At 56.1% G+C, this 16,760-nt stretch overlaps 1 protein-coding gene and 1 long non-coding RNA gene across 3 annotated transcripts in view; one reads left to right on the top strand and one right to left on the bottom strand.

Moving 5' to 3' along the window:
- The window catches only part of LOC109552040 (uncharacterized), a 95,962-nt gene that overhangs the window by 2,623 nt on the left and 76,579 nt on the right, over nt 1-16,760 (top strand). The window lies entirely within an intron of this gene.
- XIRP1 (xin actin binding repeat containing 1) lies at nt 2,765-8,832 on the bottom strand. The gene has a single exon (XM_004319824.4). It carries the CDS (start codon nt 8,827-8,829, stop codon nt 3,394-3,396), a length of 5,436 nt encoding a protein of 1,811 aa, XP_004319872.1. The 5' UTR covers nt 8,830-8,832; the 3' UTR covers nt 2,765-3,393.

Here is a 16,760-nt window from a genome sequence, read left to right as displayed (position 1 = left end):
AGAATGGGGCAATGAAGTTGGAGAGGAAGGTTGAGAGGCAAGGCATTCTGGTCTTACAGGCCCCTGAGAAGAGTTAGATTTCAGGCTGAGTGAGCTGAAAGCCTGTGGAGGGTATTATAAAGGAGTGACTTGGTCTGGTAAACTCTTGATAAGAGCTTTGGGTGCCAGGTGGATGACAGACTGTAAAGACAGGGCAAAAGGAAGACCACTTGGGAGGCTATGGCAGTGGTCCAGGAAAGGGGGGATGGATGGTGGCCTGGGACAGGGTGATGGCGGTGAAGATGGGGACTGTTGGATAAGCTCGGAACAGAGGCAGTGACAGAGTAATGAGAAGGGAGGAGGCGCCCGGCCGGCAGGACGGTCCTGGATGGGGCCGCGGCAGGGGTGAGGACCGGAACTGGCATCCTTCTGGAATCCGGGAGGGAGGCTCCGAGCAGGGGCCTGCCAGGACGGCGTGTACTGACGTCCGGCGTCTGCCGCGCGGAGCCTGCCCCTGGCTGCGCGCCTGCCGGGTGTTTCCCAGCAACGGCTACCGCCGCCCGAAAAGTTCCGCCGCCCGAAAAGTTCCGAACCCAGCGGCCGAGGTGATGTCATTGTCACCTCGGCGACGGCGGGTGGGAACACGCCCCCTCCAGGCTAGGGGCGGGGTCTGGGCGCCGTATGCTCCGCCCCCAGTCGGCCCGCGTGGAAATGCCGCCCACTCCCCCGGCAGGAGGAGAGGCGGTGCCTGGGGTTCGGCAGCAGGTGTGATGGCAGGTGTGATAGCTTGTGAGGGCACTGGGCGAGGCCTTACTGAGCAGCCGCTGTTCTCCTTGAGTGCTGCCTCTGGTGCGCTCACTACCCATCCACCAACCTCTCCCCACTCTTCCCCCTAGGCCGCCACCTCCAGCTATTAGGACTGGCTTCCTCTGTCATTCAGAGATGCCTTCCCCAACCACGCAAGCTAAAGTAACTGCCAATTCTCCTCTCGTGGGCTGACCTTGTTTTTATTTCCTTCACAGTATCGCTCCCTTCTAAAATTACCTTCTCTGCTTATAATATATTGTCTTCCTTCTCTAAGTTCCATGAGGTCAGGGGTAAATTCTGCCATGTTCATCTCTATTCTCAGCACCCTGGATGGAACCTGGCATGAAGTAGGTGCTCAATAAATGTTAGTTGGATGAATCAGTGAATTCACTCAATCATTTCATTCACCCAGGGATTCATTTATTTGACATTTGTGCAGTGCCTTCTAGGCACTTGTGATAAGCAGTAAGGATACTGAGATGAACGAGACAGGGAGTCCACCTGGAGGTGAGAACAAGAGATAGATTAAAACTAATAATTACAGTAGGAGAAGTGAACAGCCTTGAGTTTCCAGACGCTGGGCATAGTTCCAAGCACTTTACATATATTAATTCACTTAATCTGCACAATAGTAGGTACTTATAATCATGCCCACTTTACAAATGGGAACACTGAGAACAGTCATGCCATAAGTTACTGGGCCCTGTAATCAAGTGAGATCCCACAGAGGACGGGGGAGGGTGACCCGTGGCGAGGGGGTAATAATGAGATGTGTAGCCGGCCCAGGTAGGCCGATTTGCTATCTTAATTGCTTATACACACCAGTCTTCCAGGGGACAGGCTGCTTCCAGCTCAGAGCTCTGCTGCCCCAGGGGAACCCCTGTCAGTGGAGCAGGCAATGATGGGGCTGGGAGGGGTGTGGAGGGCTGATCCCTGGGCTGGTGGTATGATGGGAGCCTACCTGTTCAACAAAAGCAAAGTATGGACAAGTTTCCACCTAACCTTATCGGGGGCAGGATGTGTGTGTGGGTCGGGGGAGGCAGGGGTGGACAATCGTAGTTGTCCACCTATACGGAAGGGTGTTTAGGCAATCCAGGAACTACACTCACTCCCACCTCTGGGTGTTTGCATGTGCTCGTCCCCCTGCCTAGCTGGCACTTCCCCCTGATTGTCCCATAACTGGCTTTTTGTTACTCAGATCTCAGCTGAAAAATTTTTTCTCCTTGGAGGGGTGTGCCTTGGCCACACTCTCTAAGGCAATCACCTACCACTGTCACATCATCATGTTTTAAGATTCCTACCCCAGAGTGGGAGAATGGCTTAGTCAGCCGCATAACCCTTATTCCTGAACTGATTTTTCCTGTTTATTCATAGTCTCTCTGCCTCCTCATTCTAGAAAGTCAGTTCCCTGAGTGTATGACCCCATTAGACCTCACCTCTGTGTCCCAGCTGCCTAGAACAGGCCTGGCATGCAGCAGGTGCTCAGTGCTTTTTGAAAGTGTGGAAAAGGGCCCTTCACCAGATCATTCTGACTTTCCAGGCCAGGATCTGTGCCCTCCCCTTCCCAGGAACCTCTACTCTAAACATGGCACCTGGCCTGACCAGGAGGAAGGTGGCCCAGCAGTCTTGGCCACTGGAGTTCTCCTGGCTGTGGCCCTCCCTCCTTCCCGGGCCTGACTGGGCCATTCTTCCACTCTGGGGCAGGATTCTGTTCAGATTCCACTCCAGGGTGGTGTCCAAGGTAGGGGGCAGCAGTGTATGTATGGGTTGGGGCATGGGGAGCAAGGAGAATGGGGGATGGGCAGGCCTTTCTGGTTCCCAACCAAGATGGTAGAAGAAGGGGTGGCTTTTCAGAGCTTTCTAACACTGCTGTTGCCAGGAACACAGGGCACCCGGAGGTGTGGCTGTTTTTCCCCTACAGTGAGAACCCAGACTCTGGGACAGATGCACAGTTAGACACAGAGAGGAGGGAATAAAACTTGTGTTTATTCAGACTGTATCCTTCCCATTTGGGGTACAGAGTCAGGGGCATTGGGAGTGGAGAGAACCTTTGCCTTCTAGGGACATTGGTGATCGCCGACCTTTTCTGTATGACCTTTGTGCTGCCAGGATGATTCGCTGAATGAGAGAGATGGTAATGAAGGGGCCCTTTTGGGGCCCTAGTCAATCTGAAACAGAGACCAGTGCAGCTGGCCCTGTCGTCTCCAGGAATTAAAGAGCAGAAGACTAAGAATATTTGACTTGTATTAAAAGAAATGAAGGCTGAAGGTCACTCACGGGGTTCTGTCTCAGGCAGTGGCGTGCATACTCACTCATGTTGGCACGCAGGCCAGGCCTGTGAGAGGAGCGTGTGTGCCTGTACAGATTACATCCTCCGCGAGCAGCTGTGAGCCCCCATCCAGCTCCTGGGCTTGGGCTACTCAGAGGGGCTTCTTTCCACTTTTCTTTCCCCCCTTTGGCAAGAACTGATGAAAAGGAAACTTTCCACAAGTCTCAGAACATGCCCTTTCTTTTTGGTCCTTGCCTCATCTGTGCAGGAGGTAGGCACCCACCTCCGTCCCAGGGCCCTGGGGATGGGTGGGAGGCTGTGGTGGGAGGTGGAGGGGCTCACTGGGCAGCTGGCTGGGAGTGGCTGCAGGGCACACACACCTTCCCAGCTTCTGCCAGGCCTGTGCTGAGCCCGGCTGGACTGTGCAGGAACTGCCTCATCAAGGGGGAGGCGTGGAGCCCGAGGTGGGGGCCTGGGCCCCTGGGCGGCTCTGTGGGCTCGGTGACCGTGGTGGGGGAGGTGAGCACTGAGGTCCTGCACTGGTCCACCCTCTCATATTGCTCGGTCACTGTTCTTGTGGCTCCATAGTGCTGGGAGCCACCGGGCCCAGTCTGCAGCTCCAGAATACTTTTCTGCTGCCTGGTGGGCAGGGAGCTGGCTGAGGCAGGGGCATGCTGGGGCTGTCCGGAGCACTGGGTGGCTTCTTTCTTCCCAGCCTTGTCCCAGACATCTTTCTGGTGGGGCTGAGCCTGGCCCGTGGCCGACTCGATGGAGATAAAGGTTGGGGAGGAGGGTGAATCTCTGCTGGGAGGTAACACTCGAGGGAGGCTTGACTCTTCTCTCATGGTCTCCAGCCTCCGAGTAGAAGGGGTGGTTGGGGCTGCTTGATTTCTGGCCTCAGTGTGATTTCTGACCTTGGCCTGACCCTGGACCTCAGTGTGGCATGTAACCTCAGTTTGACTCCTGACCTCCTGGCCTGGGCAGTTGGGCCTGACTCTACTGCTGTCTGTGACACTGACCTTGTGGGCCCTGTGGTCCTTTAGAGGTCCCTGGGAATGGCCTCTGGTGTTAGTCCCAGGCTGGAGGCTAGACATGGAGCTGAGGGCCTTGTGCACGGCCTCCTCAATGTCCAGCAGCCTGGCCAGGGTCTGTTCCTTCAGCCGGGCCACCTCCGTGCTGACCCTTGTCAGCTCCCCAAAGGCCTGCTCCACTGAGGCCTCGGGCTTGTTGGGGGCAGCAGGAGCTGGAGGGGCCCCTCTCAGCTGGGGCACAGCCTCAAAGAGCCTCCTCAATGCCCGCACGTCCACAGTGCTTTTGGCCTCCTTCTCCAGTGCTTGCACCTGGCTCAGGAGGCCCTGGAGCTCTTGCTGGCTTCCCTGCAGAATCTTGGAGCTCTCAGGGACCCCTTGCTGGGAACCGTCCGTGCACTTCTTTCCTGAGGGGCTGGGGCACTGCTGTGGTGAGGTGGGGTCACTGCTGAGAGCTGAGAGCTTGAGGGGCTCAGGGCTCTGGTCGTTGCTGCCCGCAGCCTGACTTTTGGTGGGCCTGGGGGCCACGGTGCTGGAGTCATGCTGGGGGCTGTGCTGGCTCTGTCCAGTGGAGCATCCAGCCGGCGATACTCGGCCCTGGCCTGCAGTGGTGGGGACCTTGGTTGGCCGAAGGTCATGGTCAGCTGTACCAGTCTCACCTTGTCTGTATTTTCCTTGCCCCACCTCCTTAGAGGAGCTGGGAGAGAGGGCTGAGGGCTTGGGCAGCCAGTGAGGCGGGGGGATCTGGCTTAGATGTGCAGGTTTGGGGGGCAGCTGGGGCTTCTTCCTTGGGTGCGTGGTGGGCTCCAGTTTCGGGGTTTTTGTCTGTGAATCCCCAAGGCTTCTCTGGCCAGCAGGGCTGCTGTGGGACTGGAGAAGGGGGTCCTGTGTGGGCTCAGAGGCCTGGTGGATGGAATTCTCATCATGGCCGGCTTGGGCTGGGAAGTCAGGTCCCGTCACAGCAGCTGGGAGAGGAGGAGGAGGCGGAACAGAGGCATTATGGGAGTGCAGGCTGGCACCTGCAGCCTGAGGCCCAGAGGCCAGAGTGTGGGGGGCTAAAGGGGCAGCCTTCAGGGTGGTCTCTGCAGCTTGGAGGACCCCTGGGCCGAGTCCTGCCATCACCTTCTCTGGAGGTCCCCAGGCCTTCTGTGTGTGGCTCCCAGGCTCCTCTTGCCCAGGCCCGAGACTCTGACCTGGGCCTTCCAGGAGTGGGCTGGGAGCCTGAGACAGGAGCGCAGTCTCCCTGCCCCTTGGCAAGTCTCCTCTCTCAGAAAGCCAGACACCCCCCGGTAGGTCAAAGGTCCTGATGGGGTGAGCAGTGTAAATGCCATCCTGAATAGTCACCCACCCCCTAGGCAGCCCTCCAGGCAGTGCTTTCTGTTCCCCACTGACCTTTCTGGGGGCTGCTGGGATCCTGGGGTCACCTCCAGCCAGAGGCCTGGTGTTGCTCTGGGCAGTCCCAGTGGCTGTGGCCGGTACTTGCAGAAGACTATCCTGGGAGGGCATAGAGGCGGCTCCAGGGGTGGGGCCCTGCTTGTGCTTGCTCAGAACTTGCTGGTCCAGGCTTTGGGCTTTGGCTGTTGCCATTCGCAGACTCTGCATGGCAGCCTGGAGGTTTGGGGACCTGGGCCCCAGGGGCATAGTCGTGGCTCCATCTGACTTTCCCAAAGCTTCCATCCCTTTCTGCCCAGTGCATCTACTTTCCTGCTTTTCTTCCCCAGCCAGAGGGACTGCCTTTCCAATGGCCTGTGGGGGGCAGGGGGTGGCCCTCGGCCCTCTCAGATGCCCCATCCCCATGCTGGGGTCCAGTGGGGGAACATGGATGATGCTCTCAGTCAGGGGCAGCCTCTGGGCCCCCTCGCTGGCTGGCACTGGACTTGAGTCAGCCGGTGGCTCCCATCGCAGACTGTGCAGGCCACTCAGGTCTCCTTTGTCTATGCAGCTGGCCAGCAGCTGCACACTGCTCCTCTCAGGGGCCCTGCTGGTTAGCTGGGGCTGCAGAGAATAGGCGGTCAGCGCCACTAGGCCCTGCTCTGTCTCCTGCATCACTAGCCCAGTCCTCGCCACCGAGGTCCCAAGGCCACAAGCCAGCAACTGCTGGAACTCAGGGTCCATGTCTTCGACCTTCCAGCTGCTGCCTGGTGCTGGCAGCTTCAATGGCTTGAGGCGAAGCTGGCCCACTGGGTCCTCCTGCACCAGCAGCCCCTGCTGGTCCACGTCTGGCCGGCGCAGCACTTGGCGGACGATCCTGGGAAGCTCGCCAGACACCAGCTCCTCCTTCCGAACGTGGGGGCTGCCCTGACCTGGGCCTGGGAGCACGTACGTGGCAAGGCAGAGCTCCCCTGGCCCTCGGGCCTCCATGATGATGCCTCCGTGGTGCAGGATGCCAGGCGTGGCGTGCAGAGCCCGCAGGGTCCCCTCAGTTGCAGTCTGTTGCCTCTCCCACACCCTGTTGCCTGAGGGGCCCATGGGCTGCTCTTCCTGGAGGTTGCCCCCGTGGATGCTGTCAGCTGCCAGGGAGCCCATGGGGCAATTCTCAAAGAGCCAGGTGAACTTGTGCACAGAGCCTGCTGGGATGGGCTCAGGGATTACCCTGGATCCCTGGTTTTCCCTCTTGCCTGCCTCCAGGGCCTGGAAAACCTCCTTCTGACGAGACACCTGCCCTGAGGGGATGTCCACTCTGCTGCAGTATCGCACAGGCCCCCTTCTGCAGGGATGGCCTGAGGCCTGCAGAGGCTCAGTCTCAAAGACGTGTCTGTCTGTCTGTCTTTCCCCAGCCTGGACCTGGCTGACCTCAAGGTGCTGCTCCCTGGAGCTTTCTGGTCTGTCTGGGGGTTGGGGCGTGAACATCCAGGTGCAGGACCGTGCCTTGGCCTTGGGTGTGGGATCTGTGACCTCTGACCCCTGCTTCTCACCCAACTCACTCATTGGACATGTCTCGAACAACCAGCGGATGGTCTGCACATCGCCCTTGGGGGATGCTTCAAGCTGAGGGCCTCCCTGATGCTTTCCTTCTTCTTCCTGTCGTTCCTGCTGCTCCCGTTGGTGGATTACCTCCAGGGGCTGGGTCTCAAAGAGCCACCGGGCAGTGCCCACGTCTCCAGCCACCACTTCCTGCCGGGTGATGCCCCGCACCACGTCGACGGTACTGGGGTTTTGGCCTAGTTGGTCTAGGGGCTGTGTCTCAAACATCCACCTGTAACCCTGTACATCACCTCCGACTACATGCTCTCTGCTGACAGAGGTCAGGGCATGGAGGTGGCCTTTGCCATCCTGCATGGCATACACCGGGGACCCTATGTCCTGGGACTGCCCAGCAGAATCAGTTCCTTCTGCTCTGCTTATGCTCCCATGGGCCGAAGCTTCACCCTGCCTGATGCTGTCCAGGGGTAGGGTCTCAAAAAGGTTCTTAAAGGTCTTCACGTCTCCCTTCACCCCATCCCTCTGGGGGGCACTCTGAGAGAGGCACAGTGCTGAGGAACCATCACTGGATAGACGCTCGTACATGAACCTCTCACCCTCCTGGGGTCCCACCCGCTGCAGGTGACCCACTTGGACCTTGTCTCTAAGTGTATCCAGGGGCTGCATCTCAAATAGCCACAGGGTGGAGCGGACATCACCGGGGATCACTTCCTCTTTGGGTGGCGCCTCAGGTCCAGCCTCCTCTTCCCCCTTTAGAGTGTCTAGTGCTCGGGTCTCAAACAAATGCCGCTGCTGCTGAACGTCTGGACCAGGAGGGATAAGATCTGGGGATGGCTGGAAGTCCTTCTCGTCCACCAAGATCTCCCGGATGGCATCCAGGGGCTGTGTCTCAAAGATCCAGCGAGTTGCACTGACGTCGGGCCTGGCCGCCTCCTCCAGAGAGATCCCCCGGATCACCCGCACCTGGCTGGGGTCCCGATTGATGGCGTCCAGAGGCTGTGTTTCAAAGAGCCAACGGGCAGACCTCACCGCGTTGCTTTGGATCTCCTCCCGGCAGGCGGCCTTGACCTCGTGGATGGCTCCCTCTGCGTCCTGGATGGCACACAGCGGCTCTGTTTGGAACAGCTTTACCGTCTTCTTTACATCGCCCTTCAGCTCCTGGATCTCTGAGCGCAGCTCCAAGGGGCTCTGCTCCTGGATGGAGGGGCGGGAGCCCAGGCGGTCCAGTGGCCGCGTCTCGAAGAGCATCCTGGTACCCTGGACATCTCCACTGGCTGCAGGCTCCCTCACTGTAGCTGCCGGTGCCTCAGCATGGCCCGTCAGCTCATCCAGTGGCTTTGTCTCAAACAGCCAGCGGGCTGCATGGACGTCCCCTCCAGATGGCCGAGGTCCGGCTGGCTCCTGGTCTGTGCTGTTGGCAAAGGAGCCTTCCTCAAACTTGCGGGAGGTGGCCTGGACATTGCCGCTGGGCACGGGCTCCTTGGCAGGTGGCCTCTCATGGTCCCCAATGGCGTCCAGCCGCCAGTTCTCAAAGATCCAGCGCATGCACTGGACATCACCCTCTGTGGGCTCTTCGGAACCCAGGATCTCAGCCAAGTCTTCAGCCACAGCCTCAGCCAGATTCTTGCGGAGCTCGGGGTGGATGTGCTTGTAGAGGCGGCGGAGCTCGCTGGCTTGCCGCTGCTGGTGGAACTTGGAGAAGGACTCCTTGGGTGGCGGCAGTGGCAGATCGTCCAGAGCAGGTGGTGGAGGGAGGGGCAGGTCCTCTGTAGCTGCCACTGGGATGCTTGGGGTGGGGGCCACCTGCGTCTGAGCGTCGGCCATCCTTCTGAGGAGAGGGGACAGAGATGAGGATGGGGTGGGGGGCTTTAGGTGGGATGGGGCTGGTTTCTGGGAGAAGTGGCAGGGAGCAGGGCCCAGGGGCAGAGTAGCCCTGCTGTGGCATGTGCTTAGAGACCCCCTCCCTTTCCAGACCTTGCCTGGGTCTCACCCTGCCACCTGCGTGGTTGATATATGACAAGTCTTGAGTTTAATGCACATGGAGCCATCCATCAGGGTGCTTCCCCAGAATCACCTGGGTTGCTAGGGAGCAAACAGGGCACTGTGGGCTTTGAAGCTGTCCTTCAGCCAAGGGATGCCCAAACCTCCACTGGGAAAATTGGACGTGCCCGTCCTTGCCTGCCTTTGCCAAAATCAGTTTTTCCCTGGCAGACTCTCAGGTGAGTGGCCTGGGGGAATTCTGATTTAAGGGGTCCCAGTCAGGGGGAGGCAGTTACCTAAACTGGTAACTATTTTCCATGGAGAGAAATAGTCATCAGTTATGTTTCCTTTCGTAACACCAGAGGGCGCACTTGTCACTTTCATGGGGGAGGGGGGCAAGGGGGGTGGCCTGCCCAGCTCCACTCACCCTTCCCAGGCCAGGGAGGCAAAGCGGGGGCCAGCAGCCCGAGCTACAGCGGAAGCAGCGAGGTTGAGTGAGGGTTCACCAGGTATCTCATGGTTAGGCAGAGCCTGATTCTGAATCCTAGTTAGGGGTTTTCTGTGCCAAGACTCAGAAGATCTGAGCTAGAGCGACCTCAAGGATCTTCTGGCCCAACCACTGTTACTTAAAGAAGAGGCCTAGAGTCAGCTCTTGGCGAATGAGGGGCAGGCAGTGCTGGCTTGGAGTTCCTAGACCCCATAGGTAGGGAGTGTGAAGCTTTCTTAGTGGCGTGGTGTCCCTCTGTTCCCCGGAAGGCACCCCAGGAGAGTGTGAGGGTGACACCCACAGGGAGGGGAGGCAGTGCGACCAAGGGCCTTCTTGCAGAGATAGCCCCGCCCCTCACTCGTGGATCCTCATCCCCAGTTGTGTGCAACCCGAATCTCCTGTGCTTCTCTTCTTTCTCCCTCTTCATGCCCATCAGCTTCCACAAAGGCCCCTCCCATCCCTGCCCCCCATGGCCTCCCACCGCTCAAGCCCTTCTCTGGTCTCTGTCCTCGGTGTCTTATCTGTCTTGTGACAGGTGTACTAACAGTCCCCAGAGGCCAGTAGGGAAAGTATGAGAAGCACGTTCCCCCTCTTACTGCCCCTGACCCACTGCTCTGCTCCGCACTCGGTGCTAAATATAGCTGAGGTCCTGGCCTCAGCACAGCAGCCCTGCGCTGGGGAGAGGTCAGGCTCAGCCAGTGGGACCCCTGGGAGCCTGGACCCACCTCATCTCCTTCTCTGCCCTGGGCTCCCTGATCCTGCCTCCTGAGCTGGTGTCAGGCCCCTGGCCTACAGCATGACCAGTGCTAGAACCCTCTCCTGGCCGAAGCGACCTGGGGCTGGGGGAAGGACTTTCTTCTCACGGCTGCCTCAGAAGGGGGGAAACTGAGCCTTGCGTGCCCCACCCCACCCCGACTTGTCCACCAAAGGCATCCGAGCCCCAAGGAGTGTGACATCTAAAGCCGGCAGCCCGAGTCTCATTACCTGCTCCGGGTGCTTCCTTTAGTCTCTGGGTTCTCATGACGACCCTCTGCCACAGGCAGACCTCAACTGTCCCCACCTCCTCACTGTCCTGTCACCCGGGTGGCCTGAGCAGATGGTATGTACAGGCCACCAGCTCCACCCTATCCCCACCCCCAGGAATCTCCAGAACTCCTACTATGGTCACAAGTTGTCAGCATCACAAAGTCCAGAGATGGCAGACCTGAGGACCCGCAGAGGTCACTGAGCCCAACCCCCTCACTGTTCAGACAGGGAAACAGGCCCCAAGAGGGGAAGGAGGTGACCCAGGAGGCTCCGCCAGGTGGTAGCAAGGCCTTCCCACCACGGTTCTTGAGGGCAGGGACAGGGGCGGGGTGAGGGCAGAGTTCAGAACTGGGACAAGACTTAGGGCAGGGCCTGAGCCTTAGTGGGTGTCCCTGAGCTTGGCCTCCCAGGGCTGGGCCGGCCTCTCAGGGAGACCCCTACTTTTGCTTCCAGGTCTGCTCTTTCTTGGCCCAGCACCTCCACACATCTCTACATCTGGACAGACTCAGATCTGGTTGCCCTACCTTGCGCCGCCACCCCGCCCCCCCCGCCCCAGATCTTCCCCAGGGGCTTTCCAACTGGGCAAGTCAATGGCCTGCATCCCACCCCAGGCCCTAGGCCATGATTTGTGGGGATCTGGGCTCAGGCCAGCCCTGGGGAGACATTCCCGGTCCAGATATGCCAAGACTTTCACCCGCAGCAGCTGGGCACTGGGCTTGTCCTACCAGTGCAGAGTTGGGCCCACTTACCCCCCTCCAGCCTCCATGTCCTCCCCCGACTCCTCTGTCCTTTCTTCCAGACACTGGGCCTAGCTGGGGCTTCCCTTGGGAAGAAGCCCTGAAGCCTGAGGAACTCCATACCTGTATTTTAAAAATTGCAACCCCAGGCCATTTCCTCCCGCAAGCCTTTCTGGATTATGCCAGGCTGGCTGGAACCTGCCCCTCTGCAGGCCTCAGGCCTGTGGCAGCCATTCTGGGACCCCCCAGTGGAGCTCACGATAACTCTCTCTTAACTTCTTCTTGGAATCTTTCTATCAGACCCCTCCACTCACCTGCCTCCAGATGCACGCCCCTCACCCTCCTTCCCCCACCCAGAGCTGCCCCTCATACATGCTACCCTGAGAGGGTCCAGGGGGGTCCCAGCCTGGAGATCCAGCCCTGCCGTGGAGAGACAAAGGGGTGGGTTACTCACCCGAGTGTCCTGCTTGGCTGATGGGGGTTTGGGGTCTGTGGCAGGTGTGGCCTAAGGGGCTGTTGTTCCTCTCGTTGTTTGGGGCTGGTCTTGCTCTGCCGGCTCCGTCAGATGCCTTCTCGCTGCCCTGGCTCCAGGTCTCTGTCCCCTGCCAGCCCCAGCAGCTGCCTTTATCTGGCTGGTTAGGGGGTGGGCCAAGGTGGGGGCGGGTGGGGGGAGGCTCAGTTCAGAGTATGAAGTGGTTCCGTTATTTTTAGGGCTTGTGGAAGTTAACTGGTCTGTCCTGGGAATCAGTTACATGTCCTTTCTGTTGGGGAGGGGAAAAGGGGTGGGGAGGGGAGAGCTTCATTCATCCCGGTCTGATCTGAGGATTGGGGTCAGTGACTCAGCCATGGTGTGTGGTGCGGGTATCCCACACTGTTTTGAGGGCATGAATAAGGAGGGGCATCTGACACCTGAGTGGCCCAGCTCCCACCTCCGTACTCCAGACCAGCCTCTGACTATTCCTGACATGTGCTGTGTGTCCACCTTGCCACGAGACTGGAGGCCCCCTGAGGGCAGGCCTGGCGCCCTCCTCCTCAGTTCCTGGCCTGGAAACCCCTGAGAGTAAGGCCCAGCACTCCTCCCCGGCTCCTTCTGCACTAAAGATTTCCCCTCTCTCTTCTATCCCTCCACAGCACAGGTATATTTGGCCCTGAGCACACGCAGCTGGATCTGGGGGAAAGACGTCTGTGTTTCCAGGCCTCAGTTCTTCACTGGGTCCCTGATTTATCAGGGAATTCCACAGCGTGGTTCTGTGGTGTTCACAGCAGATTATCTGGGTCCTTGTTTATTTTCAGGCTCTTGCCTCTGACTCAGGGCCCAGGCTTTCTGGGAATGGAGGGGAGGGGAGGGGAGGGGCAGCACACGGGGAGCTGACTCTGGGGTTATTTCTGACCCTGGAGTCATCAGCTTCCCAGTCACAGAAGGACTGGGGGGGTCACGCCTGCCCCCTCCTTTTCTGCCCAGAGTCCAAGGGGCTTAGTAGGCTCAAGAGGTCTTGGCATTTTGGCATGGAAGGGCGGTGTGGTAAGGGGCGTCAGGGGACCACGCAGAGCACACGCAAAGGAGGCATTTTGCCCGGGCTCCGTGTTGCAGGCCCTGCAGGTGTGTTCTGTTACCTGGCAGAACAGGATCTTCTGACATCCGGCATGCCCTCTGGTGCCAGGGAGTGACACCAGGCACTGCTCACTCTTTCCATTGAGTCAATGTCAGGCAGGCGGTATTGGCCTGGGGGAGGGGAGAGGGGCATCTGGAAGCCCCCATCCCTGGCTTCTTCCCTCTTGCTGCTTTCCTTGCCCCTCCTCTTACTCCGTGGACTCCTGGCTCTCCCTGGAAAGAGCAGGGAGACGTGCGTCCTCTCAGGCCAAGGAAAGAGGAGCCTCAGTGCCTGCCTTCTAGAGTGGTTTTGAGACTTGAATGAGTTCACGTATGAGAAGGTTTTGTGAGAGCGCTTAGCACATGGCATGTGCTATGGAAGGGCCTGCTGTTACTACATATGTAAGAAAAGCACCTAGAGGGAACCCACTTTTGTACTCACCACAAGTGTGATAACTCATGGTAGAAATTTCTTAGATCTCAATATTAAGAAAGGCTTTTTATGACCACCTGATTTTTTTTGTTCGTTTTCTGTTTTTTTTTTAATTTATTTTTAGTTTTGGCTGCATTGGGTCTTTGTTGCTGCTCGCAGGCTTTCTCTAGTTGTGTCAAGCGGGGGCTACTCTCTGTTGTGGTGCACGGGCTTCTCATTGCAGTGGCTTCTCTTGTTGCGGAGCACGGGCTCTAGGCACACAGGCTTCAGTAGTTGTAGCACGTGGGCTCAGTAGTTGTGGCTCGCGGGCTCTAGAGTGCAGGCTCAGTAGTTGTGGCACACGGGCTTGGTTGCTCCACAGCATGTGGGATCTTCCTGGACCAGGGCTCGAACCCGTGTCCCCTGCATTGGCAGGCGGATTCTTAAGCACTGCGCCACCAGGGAAGTCCCAGTGTTTCCCTCTTTGCCTTGGCTCTGAGGAAGCTCAGAGCTAAATTTTTAGTCTTCTAGCAAGTAGACTTTGTGGGCTGTATCCTGTGTAATGAGGGTAACCAACTGTCCTTGTTGCCTGTCTGAGGGGTTTCCCAGAACAAGGAACTTTCAGTTTTAAAACTGGGAAAGTTCAAAGAAAACCAGGATGAGCTGGTCACCCTATGTGTAATGATCTAACAGTATCACATCATCAGGGTGTCAGTGACAAGGCCATTAAGGCAATGAACCAGGCATTATTTATCAGAATATCTTTGGTGGAGATGCTGTGAATTTATCTTTTTAAGCCCCCTCAAATCATTTGGGGAACGAGGCTGGGAATAAATAATTACACTGAGGTTGAATGGCTGTGCTTATTAATTGATCTCTGTCAAAAGGCAGAGGGGCCCTGGGGGAGGGGGTAGGAGGGAAGCCTGTCGTTTTCCGGTGATTACAGCCCCCCTTCTGGAGCTTACTGTTTTCCAGTCTTGAGGGCACATTCCTCTGTCAGTCCATTCCTCTAAGTGAGTGGGGCTCTGCTAAAGTTGGGGATTCGTCAGAAGTTCATGCCTGTCTCCCAGGAGAACTGGTACTCAGGCAGAGCTCAGAGTGAGCAGCTGGCAGTAGACTCACCAGAAGTTTCAGGAGAGTCAGAATGCAGGAATGGTTAAGAGCCAGACTGCCTAAATTTGAATCCTATCTGTGATACTTACTAGCTGTGTGACCTTGGCAAGTTACTTACCCTCTCTGTTCCTCAGTTTCCTCACCTATAAAATGGGCATAATAATAGTGTATACCTCAGAAGGTTGCTGTGAGGAATACACACTTATCTCACACACACACACACACACACACACACACACACACACAGAGAACACATTTGCAACAGTGCCCAGCATATATAAGCTAAATTAATGAGTAAGCTCCATATATCTTCCCCTGGATCCTCGCCACCCCCAGCTTTCCCAAGTCCCAGATCCCAGTGTGTCCTTTTGGTCCAAAGATGAGTGCCCTTCAAAGCACTGGCTGGCAGTCCTGGCTTCCCTCCAGCTGGGAAGCAGACACGGTGTCAAGGCACAGCTCTGGGCAGGCCAGGCTGGGTCCTTTCCAGGGCTGCAGGAGACAGGTCGGCTCAGCCTCTTGACAAAATCATCTGAACCTAGAGAAGGCACTTCCTGCTCTGCTTGGGGGTCAGCTCAAAGCTGGACAGACTTGAGGGCACAGTCTCTACCCTCCTCGCATAGGAATGTCATGGCTGTGGCATGAGGGGCAGCAAGGTGTGGTTTCTGAGTGTGGGATCTGGTGTCAGACTGCTGGTATCAAATCACCAGCCTGTCTCTTCCTATTTATACGACCTCTGAGAGTCTTCCAGCTGTCTGTATTCTAGTGTCTTCGTTTGGGATCTTCCAATAGCAGAGCCTGATAGGAGCATTTGGGTGCAAGTGATTTCACTGGGAGGGGAGGAAGGTGGTGAGGGAGTAAAGAAGCGAGGAGGGGAAGGAAAGCAGATTACTTCTGTGGACAGCTGAGACTGGATACCACTGGGGACCCTCTGGGAGCTGGTGTAGAACACGCCTCACCCAGGGTGAGGAAGCTGGGGTATTTATCCACCCTTCCTCACCCCACTGGTTGAGGGCTGGTCCCAGAAGCACTAGCTACCCTGGACTTCTGGTCTGCCCCTCAGGCAGAGAGATGCACATGTTTGAGGTTAGGACTCTGTGAGCCTGTACAGGGACTGTGCACTGAAGCTGCAAATGACCCCTGGGAGATGTGAGGGATCCGGGGGCACTAGCAGTGTCTGCTACATTAACTTCTCCCACCTGTGAGATAATAATGTGCCTATGTCATGCAGTTGCTTTGAAGATTTAGGCCAGTGCTGCCTGGTAGAAAAACAATGCAAGCCACATAAGGCATTTAAAATTTTCTAGTAGCCACATTGTAAAAAGAAAAAAGTGACATTAATTTTAATATTATATTTTATCTGACTCAAATTTCCAAAACATTATCATATGTACATGTATCAATAAAAATTATTAATGAGATATTTTACATTCTTTATTTTGAATTGAACCTTCCAAATCCAGTGTATATTTTTTTCTTTGAAATAGACTTTGTTTTTTTTTGAGCAGTTTTTAGGTTTGCAGCAAAATTGAGCACAAAGTACAGAGTTCTCATAGATCCCCCTGCCCCCACACAGTGCACAGCCTCCTTCACTATCAACATCCCCACCAGATGGTACATTTGTTACCATCGATGAACCTACATTGACACATCATTGTCACTCAAAGTCCATAGTTTACATTAGAGTTCATTTTTGGTGTTGTACATTCTGTGGGTTTGGACAAATGTATAATGACATGTATCCATCATTATGGAATCATTCAGCGTGGTTTCACTGCCCTAAAAGTCCTCTGTGCTCTGCCTGTTCATCCCTCCCTCCCCTCTAACCCCTGGCAACCACTGATCTTTTTGCTGTTTCCATAGTTTTGTCTTTCAAAAAATGTCATATAATTAGAATCGTATAGTACATAGCCTTTTTGGATTACCTTCTTTCACTTAGTAGTATGCATTTAAGGTTCTTTCATGACTTTTCAGGGCTTAATAATATTCCATTGGCTGGATGTACCACAGTTTATTGATTTACCTACTGAAGGATGTCTTGGTTGCTTCCAAGTTTTGACAATTATGAATAAATTTGCAGTAAACATCTGTGTGTAGGTTTTTGTGTAGACATCCGTTTTCGACTCCTTTGGGTAAATACCAAGGAGTATGCTTGGTGGATGGAATGGTAAGAGTATGTTTAGTTTTGTAAGATACAGCCAAACTGTCTTCCAAAGTGGCTGTACCAGTTTTGCCTTCCCACCAGCAATGAATGAGAGTTCGTGTTGCTCCACATCCTTGCCAACATTTGGTGTTGTCAATGTTCTGGACTTTGGCCATTTCTATAGGCATGTAGGGATATCTTGTTGTTTTAATTTGCATTTTCCTGATGATATATGATGTGGAGCATCTTTTCATATGCTTATTTGCCAT

Source organism: Tursiops truncatus, chromosome 10 (assembly GCF_011762595.2).
Source record: "Tursiops truncatus isolate mTurTru1 chromosome 10, mTurTru1.mat.Y, whole genome shotgun sequence".
In the NCBI taxonomy this organism is placed as follows: Eukaryota; Metazoa; Chordata; class Mammalia; order Artiodactyla; family Delphinidae; genus Tursiops; species Tursiops truncatus.
The sequence above is the reverse complement of the archived record's forward strand: the minus strand, read 5'-3'. Positions and strand labels throughout refer to the sequence as shown.